Raw genomic sequence first — 21,904 nt, forward strand, 5'->3', positions numbered from 1 at the left:
GAAATAAATAAATAAATGAGGAAATATAGGGAAAATAAATACATTTTGACAATATAAATGGCTATTTCTGTATTTTTACACATTTATTTATGTATTTATGCATTTATTTATGTATTTATATATTTATGCATTTATATATATATTTTTTTTCTTCTTTTCCTTTTGTCATTTTTAGTCCTTCATAGTTATGAAGGACTAAAAATGACAAAAGGATAAATAAATAAAAGTATAAATAAATAAATAAATGAGGAAATATAGTGAAAATAAATACATTTTGATAATATAAATGGCTATTTCTGTATTTTTACACATATTTATTTATGCATTTATTTCTGTATTTATATATTTATGCATTTATATATATATATATATATATATATATATATATATATATATATATATATATTTCTACATTTATTTATTTATTTTTCCTTTTGTCATTTTTAGTCCTTCATAAATAATTAAAAGTACAAATAAATAAATAAATAAATGAGGAAATATAGTTAAAATAAATACATTTTGATAATATGAATAGCTATTTCTGTATTTTTACACATTTATTTCTGTATTTATATATTTATGCATTTATATATATATATATATATATATATATATATATATATATATATATATATATATATATATATACATTTATTTAGTTATTTTTCCTTTTGTCATTTTTAGTCCTTCATAGTAAACCTGTTGTAGGAGACTTCAAATTATATTAGGAACCATTAAAATAACATAATAGGGGCACTTTAAAAGAAAAATACTTTCCGCCCAGTCCTAAAGTGTATGATATTTATTGATGGGGCAACACAATGTGTGAAAATAAATGATAATAGAAACTTTGATGATCATGTTTGTGAGGTACAAAGAACACCATGGTACTAAAATGGCTCCAAACTAGAATGAAACGATTTACAGTGCACACTTACAACACTGTTTTCCCCTAAATGAGGAACACACATTATTGAAATTGTAAAAGAAAGCTCCCCGGTCAACATTTTTAAATCATTAAATAAGGTAATTTAATTATTCATTATGAAACAAAAGTCACTACTGTTCAAAAGTTAGTGGTTAGTAAGATTTCCGAGTTTTAGTAAAATGTTAAATGCTTATAAATGCAGTTTATTCCTGTGAACAAAGCTGAATTTTCAGCATCAATCTTCAGTGTCACATGATCCTTCAGAAATCATTCTAATATGATTTGATGCTTAAAAACATTTCTGATTAGTATTATCAATGTTGAAAACAATTGTGCTGCTTCATATTTTGTGGAAACCATGATATGTGATTTTTTTTTTCAGGATTCTTTGGTTAATAGAAACAGCATTTATTTGAAATATACATTTTTGTAACATGCCTTTAATGTCATTTTTTTAAATCAATTTAATTCATCACTGAATAAAAGATATAAAAAATATCTTCCTGGTCCTAAACTTCTTAAAGTTTACTTAGCACTTATTGGACAGACATTTTAAAAAGCCAATATTGCCATCTAGTGACTAAAACAGACTATGTTCCTTCTTTGAAATCCTCAATCCTGATTGTGATAAGATTAGACACTTGATTCTTTCAACAAACTCGTTTATTGAAAATGCACAAAACAAATTAGCTTTTTTATCTCACAACATCGAATCAGAAAAAAAATAAAAAAAAAATGCCGCACTTATGCATGAAACTCATCGGTTATAAGGATGCATGGATGCAGATGCAGACTTGATGTTAGTCTTGATATTGCTGGGCATTTTACCTGTTAAAACAGAGCATGTAATTAGCATGATCAATGCTGATCTCAAGCCTAAATGTGTTTGTGAATGTTATTAAATGTGGTACCAGGTTGTCCAGGCTGCTGTTGGGTGACCTGTCCGCCCATGCCAGCCTGATGACCCGAGGCCCCGGCGACGGTGACCTGGTGTAGTGTGGGGCCCGCTGACATCATCGGCTGTCCGGGGTGACCCGGGGCCACGGGTCCAGGTGGTCTGCATTTCGACAGACCCTTCCCGAACCCCACCGCTGCCACCAGCGCGTTAGTGTCGGCCGGATTGAAGGACGGCTTGTTTTGTCTTAAAGCTGAATAGAAGCATCCGTTTTTAACATCAGTGACTTTGAACGCATGAAACACTGGAGCGACGGGTAATGTTTACCTGATGTTTCAGAGTCTCTGTCGTCACGAGGATTATTCAGCTTCTCCAAAAGACTTGAGCAAAGTTTATTCAATGTTTGGATCTGTTTCTAAAAAGAAAACAGAACAAAATTCAACAACCACATTTTAATCCCCCGGTTTCACAAGCTGAGCTCTTTTAACTGATCACAACTTGCACTGATGCATCTTAAATATTTCCATTGTTTTCTCTCAAGATGCTTACGAGTAATGTTTTTACTGAGAAACATTTATAAAAGCTACTTTAAATGTCCTAATTAAACTAAGGCCTAATCCTTGCTGTGTTTACAGAGGTTTAAAGGTTAGTAAAACTCTTGTAGAAAAAAAATTCTATAAATAATCTCTAAATATAAAAATATCTTCAACTAAAATGAAAAATGGTAATACAATTACTCAAGTGAGATCTGGTGTTTAACCTTTGACTATTTATTTCTTTATTCATTGTCTTCTGTCTGCTTTGATCGCAAGTGTATCAGAGGGTTAAACGAGCTTCATTTAGTCTGAACATCTGGGCCATCAGATTTGAGTTTAAAAGGACGTAGACGTGGTTACTAGTGTCCAGAATGGTCGCGAGGGTGTTGCTTTGAATTTCGTGCTCACCTGGGCTACTTCAGGTCCGATCCGGGCCGCTTCAGCGCTCAGGTGTTTCTCCTGTTCCTCGACCTCCGGGTCAGGTTTCGTCCTGAGGTGATCAGGCACGATCTCATGGCTGAACACAGGCACTCGCTGCTCTGTCAGTTTCTGAGAAGTAACAAAAGGTTGCATCTTGAAATTAAAAGGCCCGTTTTTGCGGGTTATGGTGTCATCATAACCAGGGTGACTTTGTGAAAGCGCTCACCGCCAGCTCTTCATCTCGATCAGGAGACAGCAGCAGAGGGATGATGACCTGTGACCTGTATGATGGGGTCTTCTCGTTTCTCAACAGCTTGTTGATGGTGTTCAGCTGCCCAGACAAAAGGGCGAAATTATCCAGCACAGAGGGCCTGAATCCAAAACATCAGCGTCAACATAGCAAAAATGTGGAGTTGATTAGGAAAGAGGTGTAGTTCTTACCCACCATGTGAGCCTCTCATACTCATTTTCCAGTTTATAAATGAAACTCTGCAGGGAACCTTTCAGATGAGCCACTCGAGTGACCAGAGACTCCACAGACGCCTCCAGCTGCTTCTCCTCCCGCTGCTATTGAAATAAAACACAAACAGATCATCCTTCAGCTCTTATACAACACAAACACAACAATTAGCTGCTACCATTAACGCGTTTTTCTGTATCGACAGTTAGCATGCCAGCAGATAAAACCAACTGCAAAAAAGTCATCTTCTCGCAAACTATCTGCGTGCTAGAGTCATTATTTATAAGTATGTTTTTCGAAATGCAAAACAACTGCAAAAATGGGCCTAAATTGAGAATGTTTTATCAGTTTACCTGCATTTTACAGCGACAGGCGCAATGACACTGAGCGGAAGTAAACAAACACTCGCTTCAGTAATTCGAGTCCGGTTGTCAAAACGCACCCAAAAGAATGGTTCCTTACTTTTCAAATTCAATCAAACTGGCACGGTGATAATATCACGGGTAGATTTTGTTATTATTTTTTATTAAATACCTCTGGTTGCATTACCAATTATATTACCACCGTAGTGAGTGAAAAGTTTTAAGTTTTTGAAAATTTTTAAGTATACTGTAATGTACATTCCATAGACTTTTCACTCAAATTGGTATGGGGAAATATTATAATTGGTAATGCAACCAGGAGAATTTAAATAAATAATAATTAATTATACCAATGATATTATCACCATACCAATTTTACCAAAGTTGAATTTGTACATTTGTATCTTAAGCATACTGTAATGTACATTCGTACACAAACACAATTTTCTCTATAACCTGTACACAAGATCATGTGTATCATCTATGATTGATGTGTATGATCAGTGAATGGATCATTCATGAGGGCTTTTATTTTAAATTGGGGAACCGGAAGTGAAGCAGCTGCAGTCAGACGAGCTGCAGTTACAGATTTTGACACAAACCCTCTAAAACTCGCTCAAAAACAACCCGCCAGTAATGCGAAGCACGGCATGGCAGACAGACAGGACAATGAGGTAAGTTAAACTCTTACTTTGACTGTTTGTTTTGTTCAGTTTCACTTCGGAAATTGTTTACATGTTAGGTAACAGAGCAAATAAACAGAACAGGAGGAACACGTTTATTTCAGAATACATTTGAGACTTTTATTCTGTTATGTCTTACACTGAATGCATTTTCTGCAATAAATCTTTTTTTTTCTCTTTTTTTAAATTAGAGATATTTGTAAAGAGTTTACGCAGAGGTTGGGAATAAATTAGATGAATGCAGTTCTGTCATGTGTTTGCAGCCACTCCCTCAGACTACACAACAACAACAACAACAACATGCTGTTCGTAAATCATATTTAAATGGCATTAAATGTGGGCACACTGCATGTATTTATCGCTGGCCATCAAATTTAGCTGAAGCTTTTTAAAATTCTCCAGCAGTATAAATCTAGTTTGTGGGACAACAACTGCAGCAAGTGTCTCTCAGCACTGGACTCATTTTTCAGACATGTCAAGAAAACTATAAAAGCACTTTTTGTTTCCCTTTACTTTTGTTTGATAAACAGTTTTTGTTGTTTATTTAGTCGCCACTTGATGTCCAAAGTGAAATCTGAAATGTTAGTTTTATTCTGTTTCTCAGAGGATTCATTTTATTTTTTAAGGCATTTTTTAAATTTTATGATGCCATATTTTTAGGTGTTGTGCTGTCTATTTATTTCAAATCCTTCGATTGAATCAATTAATGTAAATTAACAAATTTATAATAACTAAGCACGCACAACATTTTCAGAGGGACAGTGAATACAGGTATATAGATATAATCATAACCAGATAAAAATGATGAAATATATCAAATGTTTGATTAGATGTTTAGTTTTCGCTATACCTGATACCATTAAATTAGAAATAGGCAGTGGGTTCAGACATTTGGACCCCATTGTACTTTATATATCAATATATCTCTATTACTGTACCGCATAACACATTCAACATCATGAGGATCATTATTGCCTTTGTATCTTTCTAAAAGCAGATCATCTCTCATTTCAAAAGCCAAAGACCAGGCAGTTTTTTGAGATGACATTTTGTTCCTATAATGAAATGTGTTTTGTGTGTGTGAAGGTGGAGGAGGCTGAGCATGTGTACCTGCTGATGAAGGAGGAGTACAGGATATCACGCAACGTGCGTCTGTCCTGGTTCCTCAGCCGGCTCAATCAGGTCGTTCGGCCCAGTCCACCGTCTGAGCTGGTAAGAGATTATTTAGTTGTCGACTGATGGCTTTCTGACGGAGAAAAGGGTGACTGATAGGTGATTTACTCCTGATACACTATCGTTCAAAAGTTTGGGGTTAGTAGTAAGTGTTTTTGCTCACCAAGCCTTCATTTATTTGATCAAAAATAAAAAGAGTAATATTCAGGAATATTACCATTTAAAAGAGCTGTTTTCTTTTTGAATATATCTTGAAACATAATTAATTCCTGATGCCAACGCTGATTTTTCAGCATCATTACTCCTGTCTACATTGTTATATGAGCTTATTTTCAATGTTGAAAACATTTTTGCTGGTTTATATTTTTTTGTGAAAGAATGACACATTTTTTTCAGGATTGTTTAATGAATAGAAAGCACAGTATTTATTTAAAACAGAAATCTTTTGCACAATTATAAATGTATTTTCTGCCACCTATGTCCTTGCTGAATAAAAACATTAATTTCTTTCTTAATTTTACTGACCCCAAACCTTTAAATGGTAGTGTATTGATGGTAGTCATTAAATGAAACGAACACTTATTTGATACAATTAGGGCTGTCAAACGATGAATCGCATGCAAAATAAAAGTTTGTGTTTACATAATATATGTGGGTGCACTGTGTATAGTTATTTTATATATATAAATACACACACATGCTTGTATATATTTTAAAAAAATATTTTGATGTATACTGTATATAGATTTATATATAATTTATATTATATATAAATATAAATATTTTATATATAAATAATCTTTTTTTCTGAAATACACATGCATGCGTGTGTATTTCTATATATACAAAATAATTATACACAGTGCACCCACATATATTATGTAAACACAAACTTTTATTTTGGATGCGATTAATCGTTTGACAGCCCTAGATACAATATATACAAGCTGATAACAATAACCTCAAAATAGGCAAATATCAGTTTATTAATCTTACTTTAATAACTTTTTCTATTTCCATGCATGTTTAAGGTCTTCCTTCTATACCATGAAAAAGCAAACTATAGCTTTCACCCAGATCAGTTCAGATCTTCATGGATCTCGTGACATTGTATCCCATCATACATACCCTATGAGAATCTCTCTCTCTCTGTGTGTGTGTGTGTGTGTGTGTGTGTGTGTCTGGTCATGTTTGTGTTGCATCTCCTCAGCTGAAGTCCGAGAATGCGCTGGATGTTTTGAGCATCACCCCGAAAGGATGGCAGCCCGATTCTCCTCCCTCGTCCTGCTCGTGTCTGCTGGTTCCCTCCACACGCGTGACTTTCCTGGCTCGCCGGTACCGCTTCATCATCGAGCTGGACCTGAGCCCGTCCACCGGGATCGTGGTAAGACATCACCACCATCACATTCAGTGGCTTGTTTAAAGTGGAATCAACTCTTTTAAAGGACAAGTTCGGTATTTTACACTTAAAGGGATACTCCACTTTTTTTTTGAAAATAGGCTCATTTTACAACTCCCTCAGAGTTAAACAGTTTACCGTTTTTGAATCCATTTTCTGATATTTAGAAGAATATCAGTAACCAGACAGTTTCTGGTCTCATTGACTTCCATAGTATATATTTTTTCCTACTATGGAAGTAAATGAGACCAGAAACTGTCGAAAAAGACAATCAAAAATACTACAGGTTTTCTACTAATACAAAGCTGAATGCTAAATCCTGAAGTATCCCTTTAACCCTTTAAGTGTCACCCCCCCCCTTTTTTTTGAATATAGATGAAAATGCACATTTCGAACTTAAATGGTTGTAATTCAAGAATGCTTTGGAATATAGACGTGAAATTGGTCTCGTTTTAAAGAAGACATTTGGCAGATTTTTGTAGAAGTGAAATAAAATAAGAAAGTGAAACAGAAAAAAAGTTATAGAAGTTTGAGTTTATGAAAATGTACAATATGCACATTCGAAATGTGCATAAAATTTTTTATTATTCATATTTTATATAAAATATATATTTTCAAAACCTGGCGACTCTAAAACTTCTAAAAAATCAAAGCCAAAAATCTGAATAAGTTGTGTTTCAAATTTTAGGTTGATATCTCAAAAAAGTAACTTTTTTTTTTTAGGGCACATTCAGACTCCATTACTGCCCATATAAGGGCGCCTCCATTTCCATATGAAATAATAATTGTTATAATTATAAAATAATTGAATGGAGGCTTTCTTTTGAACTCTTGGCATGAATACAAACAGGTTTCTACCCTTCTTTCATGATTTTTCATGTTCATCACAATTTCAAAATAAAGGTCTAAACACGCCTTATGGTATAAAAATATTCCTGTTGCAAATTGATAAATTACGGCTTCTCTGTAATATATCTTGATGAAAACTAGACATTCTAAGCTTTCAAATGATATATAGTTTGTCAAGATTAGTTTAGGTTCAGTATAGGATAATACTGTTTTAAAAATGTAATGGATTTGGGCCCACCGGTGGGCCCGTGACACTAAAGGGGTTTAAGTGTAAAACACTGAACTTGTCCTTTAACAGTGCGTTGTCATGTTTCTTGTCTTCAGGATGACAGCACAGGAGAGATGATCTTTGACGAAGTCTTCCATGCTCTGTCTCGGTGCTTGATTGGTCTGGCGAAACCCTTTAAAGTCCCAGGAACTGATCACCTGTTCCAGCCAGAGATCTTCATCACGATTCTGGCGTATTCCTCTATCATTGGCCTTAGTTCTCATCAGGTCTGGATCATTGTGAATCTATAAATGCACATTAGTTGAGAGCACGTCTTCTGACCGGTTATATGGCATGATTCTGCCCTTCAGGTGTTGGTTCAGGGCTGTCAGCTGGACTGCATGGATTTGGAGCAGTTCTTGCATCAGATCTATCAGCAGCTGAGAGCCGTGGAGAGCAGCATCGCCGACGTCCTACAGCAGCAGCACAATCAGGCAAGAGCGCTTGTGGTTTTTATACAGGCTAGAGCCTGACTGATAAAGGATTTTGAAGGCCGACACAAATATATATATATATATATTAGGGCTGTGCAAAAGTTAATTGCGATTAATCGCATCCAAAATAAAAGTCTGTGTTTACATAATATATTTGTGTGTGCTGTATATAATTATTTTGTATATATAAATACCTATGCATGCATGTATATATTTAAGAATTATTTGCGCTTAAATTCTGTATATATTTATAAATACATAATCTATATTATATAAATATAAATATTTTAGATATGAATAACACATTTTCTTAAATATATACATGCATGTGTGTGTATTTATATATACAAAATAATTATATACAGCACACACAAATATATTATGTAAACACAGACTTTTATTTTGAATGCGATTAATCGCAATTAATTTTTGCACAGCCCTAATATATATATATATTTTCAACATTGTATTTATTGATTTTAGAAACATTTACATTAAAACAAGCACAGAAAGAAAAATAAAATATAAAAATACAAAATAAAAATTAAATAAATAAAAAGAAATAATAATAAAAACAACAACGACAACAACTATACTATACAAATGTCAAGACAATGGTACATTACCGACACAAATATTTGTTGGTTTTGAAATCCGATAAATGAGCCGATATTTTATTTTCTTATTTCCAGGAAACGCGCAACAAAACAGTAACAGATTTCCCTAACATTAGTTATTTGTAGTTATGTATGAGTTTTAACTAAAATAATAGAAACGTGTGTCTTTTATTGTCACAACAGAACAGAGGAACATCAAAATATATTAAAGAGTAACTAAACACTTAACCAACTTTTTTTAGTTAATGATCTGTAAGAATGGATCTTTATTAATACCAGTGATTGATTCGAGTAACTTTTTTGACATTTGTCAAAGTTGGCCAGTTGGCCGGTAACATTTTTATGATTTTTAAAGGGATACTCCACTTTTTTTTGGAAATAGGCTCATTTTACCACTCCCCCAGAGTTAAACAGTCGGGTTTTACCGTTATCGAGTTTAAAATGATAAAAGGCACCATTGTTCTGTGTGCTAAGTTTGCATAACCTCTCATATGTTGTTTCTTGATTAGTGTTCATGTGTAATTTTACAGCGTCTTCTTGTCATACACTACTATTCAAAAGTTTGGGATAGAGAGATTTTTAATTTTTAATTAATACATTTATTCATTAAGGAGGCTTTCAATCTATCAAATGTGACACTAATGATATTTAGATTCTTACAAAGTATTTCTAATTCAAATATTTTCTTTTGAACTTTCTATTAATCAAAAAATCCTAAAAAGTGCAGTGTGGGGCTGAAAATTCAGCTTTGACCACAGGAATAAATTATATTTTAACTTCTATTCACTTAGAAAAACAGTCATTTTAAATTGTAATAATACTTCACAATAGTCTTTAGTGTATTTTTGCTCACATAAAGAGACATAGACTTCTTTCAAAAACATTAAACGATCTTACCGACCCCAAACTTTTGGCCAGTAGTGTATGTTTGCAATAAGATTTGAACATTAGACACTTTATGTCTATAAAACATCTCTCATCTCATTCTTCAGTTCAATGGATCTGTTTATCAGTCCTTCTCCAATGAGGCTGTGGAGGAGCCGTCTCTGAGGAAGCCGGGGGTTTCGATGGTGACGGCCGATGTGGGGCTGGTCAGCATGGTGAGGCAGGGGATTCTGGCGCTGCAACTTCTGCCTCCAAACTCCGGTGCAGGTCAGTGTCTCTATCCCGTTCCCCACATGATGTGAGCATCACATATAGGGTGTGTTCACACTTGGCATGTTTAGTTGGATTGAAACGAACTCTGGTGCGATTTCATTTGAACAAGTGTGAACGCTGCCATCCATCCGAGTCTCGGTCCACTTCCAAACGAACTCTGGTGCGCTTCAACTTAAAGGGATAGTTCACTTTGAAATTAATTTTTGGTATGTTTTAGCTTACCCCAAGGACATCCAAGATGTAGGTGTCTTTGTTTCCACAGTAGTTTCAATTTTGATATTTTTAGGTCAAATCGTTCTTGTCTGTCAGTCATATAATGGAGGTCTATGGTCACCACCTCAAAGAGCATGCACAGAGAAGTCCAAATTAAACATGATTTAATGACTCGTAAATGTAAGTACGCATTGATGGCCTAAGACACAAAACGAGCGGTTTGTGTGAGAAAACCAACAGTATTTGTATCGTTTTACCTCTTGTAACCACAGCCACGTCCAAGTGATAAAAACTATATAAATACTGTTTGTTTTAAATTATTATTTTATTGTACTTTTATACTTTATTATGAAATAGTGTTCGGACTAAATTATTATTTTTTTGGTCCGAACCAAGCGAGCTGAACTACATGAACCAGTACAAACCATTTATTCATTAGTTTTAATCAATGCACCCAGAAACAAAAATTAATTATAACATGAATGATTTTAAAGACGCCATTTACCCGTGGCTAAGAGCGAAACAAAATGTGTTCAGCTGCTGAGTGGGCACTAATGCATAACGTACAATTTATCATCTTTTGTGCTGTCCTGCAGGTATAATAATCATCACAGACGGCGTGACGAGCGTCCCTGATGTCGCTGTGTGTGAGACTCTGCTGAACCAGCTGAGAAGTGGAACCATCGCCTGTTCCTTTGTTCAAGTACTGCTCAGATCCATTTTGACATGTTCATGTTCAGTCTGGCTGCCACAAATATATTAATGCTCTTTACATTACCATTCAAAGCGTTTGAGGTCGGTATTAAAACAAAAATCTGCTCATCAGGGCTAAGATTATTTCATCAATACATACAGAAAAAAACTGTAATATTGTGAAATATTATTACAATTGAAAATGATGAAATTAAATGATGATATAGAAATTAGGCTGGGCAACGATTAATCGCGATTAATCGTATCCAAAATAAAAGTTTGTGTTTGCACAATATATGTGTGTGTAGGTCTGTATAATTATTTTGCATATATAAATATACACACACACACACATGCATGTATATATTTAAGAAATATATGCATGAATACACTATATATATATATATATATATATATATATATATATTTATATATGTGTGTGTGTGTGTGTGTGTGTGTGTGTGTGTATATATATATATATATATATATATATATATATAAAATATATTAAATAAATATTAATAGTTTATGTATTAATAACACATTTTTCACACACACACACACACACACATGCATGTATATATTTAAGAAATATATGCATAAATATACTATATATATATGTGTGTGTGTGTGTGTGTGTGTGTGTGTGTGTATATATAAAATATATTAAATAAATATTAATAGTTCATATATTAATAACACATTTTTCTTAAATATGTAGATGCACGTGTGTGAATTTTTCATGTACAATAATTATACACAGCACATACACATATATTATGTAAACACACACTTTTATTTTAGATGCAATTAATCGCGATTAATCGTTGCCCAGCCCTAATACAAATATTTTTAAATGTTATACAAGTCTTTACCGTCACTTCTCATCAATTTATTGTGTCCTTGCTGAATATAAATATATTAATTTATTAAAAAAAAAAAAAAACTGACCCCAAACTTTTGAACAATATTTTAGATTTAGTTTGCATGTGTAACCGGTCTGTTATAAAGCAATAATATTCCCGTTTGTTCAAATGTGTTTCCCTCAGGTGGGCGGCGCATACTCCTACGACTGTAGTTTCGGCTACATCCCCAACGTGGAGCTGATGAAGTTCATCTCCATGGCAACCTTTGGCTCCTATCTGTCTATGTGTCCCGAGTCCGACTCGACCGGCGACGAGATGAACGCTTACCACCGCTCCTTCCTCACATACTCCTTCCTGAGGACCGGCGAGTCCATGAACCCGGAGTACTACTGCTGTAAGCTCAACTCAGGCTTAACAGAAGGTCCTGCTGAGTATTTCATTGTTTTGACATTTCAAACTGTCCATGGTTTTTCTTGAAACATGAGCCTGCAATATCTTATAATATAGGAAATATACTGTTACACTACAGTAGTGGCCAAACATGATGTCCGACCTAGGAAAATTGACACCCTTTATTTGAAATTATTATTAAAGGGTTAAACTTTTTCTTTGCGTATTGTATAGACCATTTTGCAAGATTGGTCCAGAAGCACTTCCTGTTTCAGTTTTTTAACACTACACAAAAGCTGGGATAAAATACAACCAACAGAACATATAAAACTGAATCAAAAAGTTAAACAAACATCTTTAAGATGTTTTCTTTACATGTGAAATAAAGAAAACAGTTACAAACTGAAACAGGAAGTGTTTCTGGACCAGTGTTGTTTACATCTTGCAACATGGTCTATAGTTGCGCTTGGAGTCAATTGTATGTTTTACTTGTGATTATGCAAAATTAAATTGTGCCAACATAATAATTTTTGGCCAGACTGTCATGCAAACAAATTATGAACACATGCATAAACGAGAGAACCAAAAAATATTAATAACTGATTATGCTGTAGTCAATGCATGCTGGGAACTTTTTGTTTTTCTATGCATTTTTGTTTTGCATAGTGAAATAAAACCTGCCTTTTTTGCCAAAACATTCTCTCAGATAAATACCTTAACCAAGTTTAGTGTTTTGTGCTTCCCTGAATATTTCTAAGAGAGGATTGCTCTGTCCACTTAAAATACTAATTATTTCACAATACATTATCAGATAGCAAAGCAAAGCATTTAATAACAGAGCTCTCAGCGCTCGCTATCTCAACCCTGTCTGTGAACTTTCAGTTCTGCTTCACAATTATGCAAAATTACAATCACATTAGAGGCGATCGCATAAATGCTCTTGACATTTGGTCAAAAGTTAGTCATGTGAGTTTCACTCAGTCATCTGTTTATTTCCTTTCGCAATGTTTAAAGATGCTGAGTCATTTTTGAAAGGAAGCATTGAACTGAATTTGATTTTGCTTTCACTTATAAAAAGTCTATATACACCTAGAATTTGATTGGCTTTGATATATGATATACAAATTGATATGAAGAGTTCAGATGCAAAAGCCTCTAAGTGCCATTTGAAATTTTCTTCTAGAATGATCATTTTTATCAAGTTTGTATATTTAAGTTCAGTGATTTCACTTAAATGGCAATGATAATTACCTATTAATTGTTATTTAAGTGAAATTACTGAACTTAAATATACAAGTTTGACAAAAATCATAATTAAAGAAGAAAATTTCAAATGGCTTTTAGAGGCTTTTGCATCTGAACTCTTCATATATCTTTGATACACACACACACACACACACACACACACACACACACACACACACACACATTAGGTTATGCAAACAGCACTGTAATGACTGGTCTGTGTCCTCTGTGTTTCTAGTCTCCCAGCACAGGCTCTTTAATGAACACCTGGTGTCGGCCAGTGGAAACCCCGCTTTAGTGATGCGCAGGAAGAAACACACCGAGAAGGAAGTGCATGCTGATTTGATCAGCGTGTTGTCTATCAGACTGAGAGAGGGATACACCATCCGAGAGATTAACATCACTAAAGGTACTTTAACATATACTTCATAAGGTGTGGCATTGAAAGTTGAAATATTTCAATGCCACATCTTGCGCAAATTATGTATTTTATGTGTTTAAAGGTGAAGGATGTATGATTATTCTTAACCTATAGCGTGAGTTTGGGGGCGTGGCTACATGGGAAAAGAAATTCATCTTCAGTTACAGAAGTGCAAGGCAAAATTTGCTGCATTTAGACAGATCATGAACACAGTAAAGCAAACTGACATCATCATGCTGTATGTTGGTTGTGACATCATTTCCTGTCGGCAACCGTAACTTCTGTTAGTTGCTTTTCACAACCTCACCACTAGATGCCGTTAGTAATTGGGATTTCTCAATCATCATGTAATCATCTCCATAAGGAGGAAGTCAGCTGGAGTTGAAGCTTGTCCTCCTCTGGAAGCACAACATGCGCATCGAGTACCTTGCCGTGGCGTCCTGGCCCCTGGATCCACTCAAACGGACCACCTGGGTGGAGGTGACCATGGAGGGCAGTTATGACATCCTCCATGACATCAGCTGCACCATGCGGAAACCAATCACAAGCCCTTACCGGACGTCTGTCATCCGTCGCTTCTGGAACACTCTGCAGAGGTCAGATTTTGGTTTTAAACTTGCAGAAGGATGTTTTTAGATGCTTTCCTGTCAGTTTGATGTGATAGTAATGCTGTATGTCGTTCGTTCTCAACAGCATAAATCAGACCGACCAGATGTTAGTGCACCTGCAGTCCTTTAATTCTATCCCAGAACATTACACCATCCCCGAAAGCACAAAAAATGGCGTTCCTCTCTTTTACATCCCACCTGGCTCGACCACACCGGTGAGTGAGCACAAAATCATCGTATTAGAATGATTTCTGAAGGATCATGTGACACTAAAAATTCAGCTTTGCATCACAGGAATAAATTACATATATTCACATAGAAAATACTTATAGAAGCCCTCAAACCGTATTCACTTTAGCCCTTTATTCTGTAATTGTGGACAAATGTGGGCACAGAAGTGTGATCCTAATTTTTATTTATTATAAATGTTATATCACTGTCTTCGATAAAGTTTTGTCTATCCATTTATGGTGTGTTTATTTTATTTTGGGGGTATTTTTGAATTTATTTACTTCAAAAAGTACTATATTTTCTATGTAAATTATGCTTATTTTTATGTTTTATTTTTTATTTTTTTTTAACTACATTAAATTATCATTCCAATAAGTTCTTAGAGCTAAAACCTAAAGATGAAGTGACTTTGCTGTCACCTGGTGTCTTATTTTGGCTTATTTTACAATGCTCTAAATTACAGTTTTTCCCATTCATTTCTATGGGTGCCCATTTTTGACCCATTTTTGAGTTTTTTTTTCACACACTTAACATTGAGTCAAAAAAAAAAAATTGTGTGTGTGTTCAGGAGGCAAACTTCGGAAAAGTAGCCAAGTCTTGTACCGCTCAGATCAAGGGAAGTGTTTTTTAAAAATAAATCAAAAATAAATAAACTATTTTGCCCACATTTGTCCAGAATACGGTTTTAGGGTTAAATTGTGATAATGTTTCTCAATGGTGATCTATTAACATGCTAACCACTATCCTGCTCTCCATCAGGTCCTTTCCCTCCAGCACAGTGGCTCTAAAGACTCCAGCCAATCGCAGTTTGCCTCTTACTGGAAGCCAATCCTGTCCATGGACGCTAACTTCTGGCAGCGCTGGCTGCACATGCATCGCATCGCTATCATTCTGGAGCATGACATGTGAGTGAACACAGCCTAGACCAATATAGTTTAGTCCTGTTAGTGTAGTGGAAATACTGCTCCATATAAAAAGTCAAAACTGAACATATTTTCTTACTACACGTCTTCATTGATGCGTGTTAGTCTCTTCCCTTTACCTCTGTACAGATAAAACGTTGTCAAATTAATTCCGGTTCGCATGGACACACAGAAGCGATAAAAAAAGTATTATGTATTATGAATTTAAGGCCAGACGGGTAGTTTGTTGAGGTCAAATTTTAAACAAACATTATATAATATGCCATTGAAAATACATACGGGTAAGGGGTTCTAATGTCGGTCGCCATGTTGCTCCTCCATCTTAAAAGTACATTAGCCAAAGAGGGACATACCCGTTAATTCAAGCTTCACCTTTCACGTTTATACACTCATGGACGAGGTCGAACCGGAAGCCACGTTAATCTCGGACTACATTGGCCACCGTAGGAGTTAAAACGAAATCGGAATTGAGAGGAACAGAAACTAATATTCACTGGATGGTCATATACCCTTTCTCCACTAGATGGGGGTAAAAATCACACAGTGTAGCTTTAAGCTGGACAATAACTTTGTTCTAGAGCTGCTGTAATACCAAAACAATCTCTGTCACTTTAATTTCCTATTATCACGGTATAAGCTGCTTTGAAACAGTCCATATTGTTAAAAGCGCTATGTACTGTAAATTAAAGGAGTAGTTCACTTTAAAAAAAACTTTTGCTGATAATTTACACACCCCCATGTCATCCAAGATGTCCATGTCTTTCTTTCTTCAGTCGAAAAGAAATTAAGGTTTTTGATGAAAACATTCCAGGATTTTCTCCATATAATGGACTTCAATGGGAACCAAACGGTTCAAGGTCCAAATGAGAGTTTCAGTGCAGCTTCAAAGGGCTTTAAACGACACCAGGCGATGAATAAGGGTCTTATCAAGCGAAACGATCGGCCATTTCAAAAATAAATAAAAAAGTATAAGTTTTATAAGCACAAATGCTCGCCTTGCTCTGTTCTGTAATGACTCTCCATCATGACTCTCCTGTTCGAACTCGCCTATCAAAATGAATGAATCTTTTTTCGAGTCGTGACTCGAAGGGTCCTTGATAAGACCCTTATTCATCGTCTGGTGTCGTTTAAAGCCCTTTGAAGCTGCTCTGAAACTCTCATTTTGACCTTGAACCGTTTGGTCCCCATTGAAGTCCATTATATGGAGAAAATCCTGGAATGTTTTCATCAAAAACCTTAATTTCTTTTCGACTGAAGAAAGAAAGAAATGGACATCTTGGATGACATGGGGGTGAGTAAATTATCAGCAAAAGTTTTTTATAAGTGAACTACTCCTTTAAGGGGACTTGACTAGTCTGAAGAGAAATTAGACAAGTTGAGTTGGTATAAAAAGGCTTGGTTTGGAGTTACAGGCAGTGCTCCATATAAAAATCAGTGGTTAATAAATCCCTCTCTGCTTTATATCTCTCTGTTCAGCCCTGTCCCGAAGCATGTGCACAACGCTGGCAGTAATGGGCGATTCAGTACCGTCCAGTGTCGGATCTCTCACTCGGCGCTCACCTCGCTGCTCAGGGACTGGAGCAGTTTCGTCCTGGTGGAGGGTTACTCATACGTCAAACTTATTTACAGGTACACGCACAGAACTTTTGCCGTGTTTACAGGCAGTGTTTTAACAAGCATTATTCCCACAGTGCCTCTGGGTTGCCGCCCGTCTCCTTCTATCTGGTGCGTCTGATCTCCAAAGCTCCCTGCATGGTGCTGCGATTGGGCTTCCCGATAGGAACTCTTGCACACACCAGGAATAAGGCGAGTTCAGTTCGTTTGAAAACTGCTTTCAGATCAGGACAGTACAGCAGAATGAGTGTTTGTCACTCTGACTCTGTTTGTAGATCGTGGATGAACTTCGAGAGCAGATCCTGCGGCTGCGCTTCCCTCATCGAGTCCAGAATAAGGAGGCCACACCAAAGACCAAACGGAAGATTCTGGGTAACGCTTCACCCTCCAAGTCTCCGCCTCTTCCGGTGCCCAAACCGGCGCTCTCGGACCGGCCGTGTGTGGTGGTGCTCAACAAACCTCTTGAAAAACTACTGATCAGGTCAGTGTCGTAAACATAAAACGATTCTCAATCGCATTTCTGTTATCTTGATAACGTTTTTTAGCATGTACAAAAAGTTGTGACTGCGCGACAGTCAAATTCAATTCAAGTTATTTTCTTTTTGACTGACACCAAGTCATTTTATTGCATAGCTGTCAACCCATAGCTGGTTCAAGGTCCAAAAGACACTTTCAGTGCAAACTGCAAACTGTTCAAAGGGGTTTAAACGATTCCAGACGATGAATAAGGGTCTTATCAAGCGAAACGATCGCTCATTTAAAAAATAAATAACAAAGTTTAAGTTTTATAAGCTCAAATGCTCGCCTTGCTCTGTTCTGATGCGCGTTCGTGACTCTCCTGTTCGAACTCGTTCATCAAAATGAAAGAATCTTTTTTTTCGAGTCAATTCGTTCGTTTCGTTCGTTGAATGAACCAAATGACTCGGAAAAAGATTTGTTCGTTTTGATGAACGAGTTCTGAAATTTTGAAATCATTTTGATGAACGAGTCTTGATCAGGGACACATTGGATTCGTGGATACGAACCCGGGTTTCTCACACCAAAGGCATGCGTCTTATCCACTGCGCCATCACCACCCCTAAATCATTAAAAGTCTAAACTCTTTAGACTTTTAATGATTAGTGCTTTATTTTTTAAAGTTTGTGGGTAAGTATAGTGTAAAAAAAATCCATTATTTTGGGGATGGATTTCGGTAAATCTCCCTTATTTTCAATGTTGACAGCTATGTTTTATTGTACATTTTTTACAATATTTTATATTTGAACTCGTTTTAAGTTTTCATGATTGATTAACTTGATTAACTTCCAAAGATTCATGCTTTTCTCATTGAATATTCTGTCACATTATATATTGCAAGTACAATGGTTTGCAAACATGTTGACTTCAATAAATGTCATTTAATTGTTATTGATATATATACTATTATAGTATTTATTATTTTTATGTTTTCAGTTTTCAATTTAATTGCATTTTTTTTTTCAGATCTTTTACCATTTTTATTAGTTGTTTTTTTTTTATATATATTTTGGTCTTTATTTTATTTCAGTTTTAGTAATTTTAATACTTCAACCGTATACTTTATTTCAGTTACTTGCCAAGACAGCATTTCCAATTTTAAGTTTTTCATTAAATTTTTATATTTAACTTTATTTCAATTAACAAAAATAATTTTTATTAGTTTTAGTTTTACAGTTACAACATTGACTTCAGTTAGAGCCCATATCTGACCTCCACTGACGTCCTGCTACAGGTACGAGAAACTTCCGTCAGATTTCCACACCTCTTTTATCCTAAACATGGAGCTGTTCGCCCAGCCGGCCACCATGGGCGCCCCTCTCAGCATGGCTGCCAGCAGGACGGCCTCCTCCACCGTGGCGTCGCTCTCCCGATACTTCCTTCACCAGCGCTGGGTTTGGGCCGTGCAGAACGGGCCGGGAACCGCTGTATCGCTGCATGCGGTCGCTCATATCCTCTCCATGCTCTCTGAGTGAGTCTGAAACATCCTAGTTAAAGGAGTAGTTCACTTTTAAAAAAAAAACTTTTGCTGATAATTTACTCACCCCCATGTCATCCAAGATGTCCACGTCTTTCTTTCTTCAGTCGAAAAGAAATTAAGGTTTTTGATGAAAACATTCCAGGATTTTCTCCATATAATGGACTTCAATGGGGACCAGACGGTTCAAGGTCCAAAAGTTTCAGTGCAAACTGTTCAAAGGGCTTTAAACAATTCCAGACGATGAATAAGGGTCTTATCAAGCGAAACGATCGCTCATTTAAAAGAAAAATAACAACGTTTAAGTTTTATAAGCAAGGCGACCATTTGAGCTTATGAAACTTAAACTTTGTTATTTAGTTTTGTTAAACAGTTTGCTCTGAAACTCTCATTTGGATCTTGAATCGTTTGGTTCCCATTGAAGTCCATTATATGGAGAAAAATCCTGGAATGTTTTCATCAAAAACCTTAATTTCTTTTCGACTGAAGAAAGAAAGACATGGACATCTTGGATGACATGGGGGTGAGTAATAAATAATCAGCAAAAGTTTTTTTAAAAGTGAGCTACTACTTAAAATTCCGAAAGCTTGTAATGTAAATCCAAAATAAGCAACTTCGTATAAAAGCATCTACAAAACCATTTTTTATTTGCACAGTATTCGTCTGTCTGAAGGCTTCCATTTTGCTGCCAGCGGGGAGGGTATCGTCAACATGGTGACAGAGCTGCCAATGCAGGTGAAAGAATAAACTCTCTCTGCTAGTAGAGCCCAGTTGTAGCATTTTGTTGGCGATGCATCGCTAACGTTCAGCCACTACTGTGTATGCAGAGTCTTCCAGCTGATTTGGACGGAGAAAAACACACCTGCATAGTCCAGTATATCCTATTTCCACCTCATTACACTTCTACCAAGGACAGGTAATGAGAAACTTGAGTTTCTGTGCACTGCTAAATAAACTGAATTGTTTATTGAACCTTTACACAAAATATTTTACTTTTTACCATGGTCTGTCTGAATACTCAATTCTGATTGGCTGAAAGGTGTCCAATAAAACTGTTTAATGCACAGGTATTTCCAAATCAGTTTAATTTTCCCTTCTCATCAAATATTGTTATTGATAAACAACAATAACAGCTTTATGTTGTCAATGCTGGCAAATGACCATGGTGTAAGCGGGATAAGCGGCTAGCCGTGGATTAAATGATTACAAAAAAAGTTTGCATATGTGTTTTTGTTGAGTATCATATTTAATACATTAGGCTTTTATGGCTCATATAGTATGATATAGTTAGAATGCAGAGCAAAAATATACGACATGCTGATATTTATATGGCTAAAATTTGGATTTCTGATAGTTTGTCATGAGATCTTTATAACATTATTGAAATTATTTGCATAAAATCATATAAATATCAGTTGTCAGAACTTGTCACACTATATATGTCTCACAAAAAACTTATGCAATGCAAAACAAACAAATGACTGAGAAAAGCCATAATTGATACATATGAACATAATTAAAAAAAAAAAAAGAAATAAATATGGATAAACAAGTAAACCTGAGTTGCTTATGTCCAGTGAATGAAATATTACTAACAATTTTAAAGTTAGTTTACTTTATAAAAATCATCAAAGATTTCACAGCAATATAAAAAGAACCATCATGATCACCTGAAGGACGTTTTAGACTATCGTCCAGGATAAACTAGTAGATTGTGTACAGTAGAACTTTCAGCAAAGTTTTGATCATGTTGATAATTTATCAAAAAAATAGAAAATTTGCACATCAAATATGATACAGTAGGCTTTATAGGGTTAAATGGCTTCAGCTGATGTTTCCTATGCTTTTCATGGTTTAGAATTAGGGCTGTGAAACGATCAATTGCATCCAAAATAAAAGTTTGTATTTACATGATATACGTATGTGTGTACAAATATATATATATATTTAAAATATATACAAGTATTTTGTGTATAAATATTTTATATATAAATAACAGGTGTGTTTATTTATATATACAAAATAATTATACACAGTACACACACTTTTATTTTGTATGCGATTATTCATGATTTATTTAGAATAGATGGGTAAGGCTTAGCGCACAGTACAAGACAGAAACACATTTAAATATTGTTTATGTTGTTTGTGATCACTTCACACAGCTAATCACATACTATGTGCATCTATTACAAGTCAACTAATACACCAGAAGAGTCCAGTTGGCTTTTTTGTGGGAGAATAGTCTTTTGGTTTAACTCTTGTTGCCTATAGTTTCTCCACAGATGATGACAATGATACTGAAGTGGAGGCCATAGATGTGGACACAGAGCTGAGTCTGGTGACCGAGTGCTGGGTCGAGCCTCAGAGTGGATCTGTCTGCAGTTCACAGGACCAGCAGAGGCACTTTCACAACCTCACGTACCAGCAGATTCCTCAGGCTGTTAGTAACCAGCAGCCTCACCTCCACTTACACATCAAATACCATTGAGAAATAAACTAAACATGCTAGAGATTAATCCCGT

At 35.4% G+C, this 21,904-nt stretch overlaps 2 protein-coding genes across 15 annotated transcripts in view; one reads left to right on the forward strand and one right to left on the reverse strand.

Annotated features, from left to right (window-relative positions):
* Positions 1 to 1,573: 1,573 nt before the first annotated feature.
* On the reverse strand, positions 1,574 to 3,691 carry med8 (mediator complex subunit 8). Its single transcript, XM_039656460.2, has 7 exons — positions 3,593 to 3,691; positions 3,225 to 3,346; positions 3,006 to 3,150; positions 2,768 to 2,908; positions 2,151 to 2,238; positions 1,840 to 2,076; positions 1,574 to 1,756 (listed from the first exon to the last, which is right to left on the reverse strand). Exons 1-7 carry the CDS (start codon positions 3,596 to 3,598, stop codon positions 1,686 to 1,688), a joined length of 810 nt encoding a protein of 269 aa, XP_039512394.1. The 5' UTR covers positions 3,599 to 3,691; the 3' UTR covers positions 1,574 to 1,685.
* A 461-nt stretch (positions 3,692 to 4,152) lies between these two features.
* Positions 4,153 to 21,904, forward strand: part of szt2 (SZT2 subunit of KICSTOR complex) — a 119,145-nt gene continuing 101,393 nt past the window's right edge. For 9 of the 14 annotated variants that reach the window (XM_089133710.1, XM_039656438.2, XM_039656446.2 and 6 more), the window contains exons 1-19: positions 4,153 to 4,275; positions 5,371 to 5,496; positions 6,668 to 6,841; positions 8,030 to 8,200; positions 8,285 to 8,407; positions 10,017 to 10,176; positions 10,992 to 11,098; positions 12,138 to 12,375; positions 13,828 to 13,998; positions 14,375 to 14,606; positions 14,704 to 14,833; positions 15,609 to 15,754; positions 17,249 to 17,401; positions 17,464 to 17,578; positions 17,662 to 17,867; positions 19,137 to 19,373; positions 20,036 to 20,114; positions 20,207 to 20,295; positions 21,654 to 21,822. In XM_089133710.1, coding sequence (XP_088989836.1) covers positions 4,252 to 4,275; positions 5,371 to 5,496; positions 6,668 to 6,841; positions 8,030 to 8,200; positions 8,285 to 8,407; positions 10,017 to 10,176; positions 10,992 to 11,098; positions 12,138 to 12,375; positions 13,828 to 13,998; positions 14,375 to 14,606; positions 14,704 to 14,833; positions 15,609 to 15,754; positions 17,249 to 17,401; positions 17,464 to 17,578; positions 17,662 to 17,867; positions 19,137 to 19,373; positions 20,036 to 20,114; positions 20,207 to 20,295; positions 21,654 to 21,822 — 2,850 coding nt within the window. In that variant the 5' untranslated portion in view covers positions 4,153 to 4,251. The remainder of the gene's footprint in view (positions 4,276 to 5,370; positions 5,497 to 6,667; positions 6,842 to 8,029; positions 8,201 to 8,284; positions 8,408 to 10,016; positions 10,177 to 10,991; positions 11,099 to 12,137; positions 12,376 to 13,827; positions 13,999 to 14,374; positions 14,607 to 14,703; positions 14,834 to 15,608; positions 15,755 to 17,248; positions 17,402 to 17,463; positions 17,579 to 17,661; positions 17,868 to 19,136; positions 19,374 to 20,035; positions 20,115 to 20,206; positions 20,296 to 21,653; positions 21,823 to 21,904) is intronic. The other 5 variants (XM_089133715.1, XM_039656442.2, XM_089133718.1 and 2 more) reach the window with 1 other exon arrangement.

Source organism: Pimephales promelas, chromosome 8 (assembly GCF_988280905.1).
Source record: "Pimephales promelas chromosome 8, fPimPro1.hap1.1, whole genome shotgun sequence".
NCBI lineage: Eukaryota > Metazoa > Chordata > Actinopteri > Cypriniformes > Leuciscidae > Pimephales > Pimephales promelas.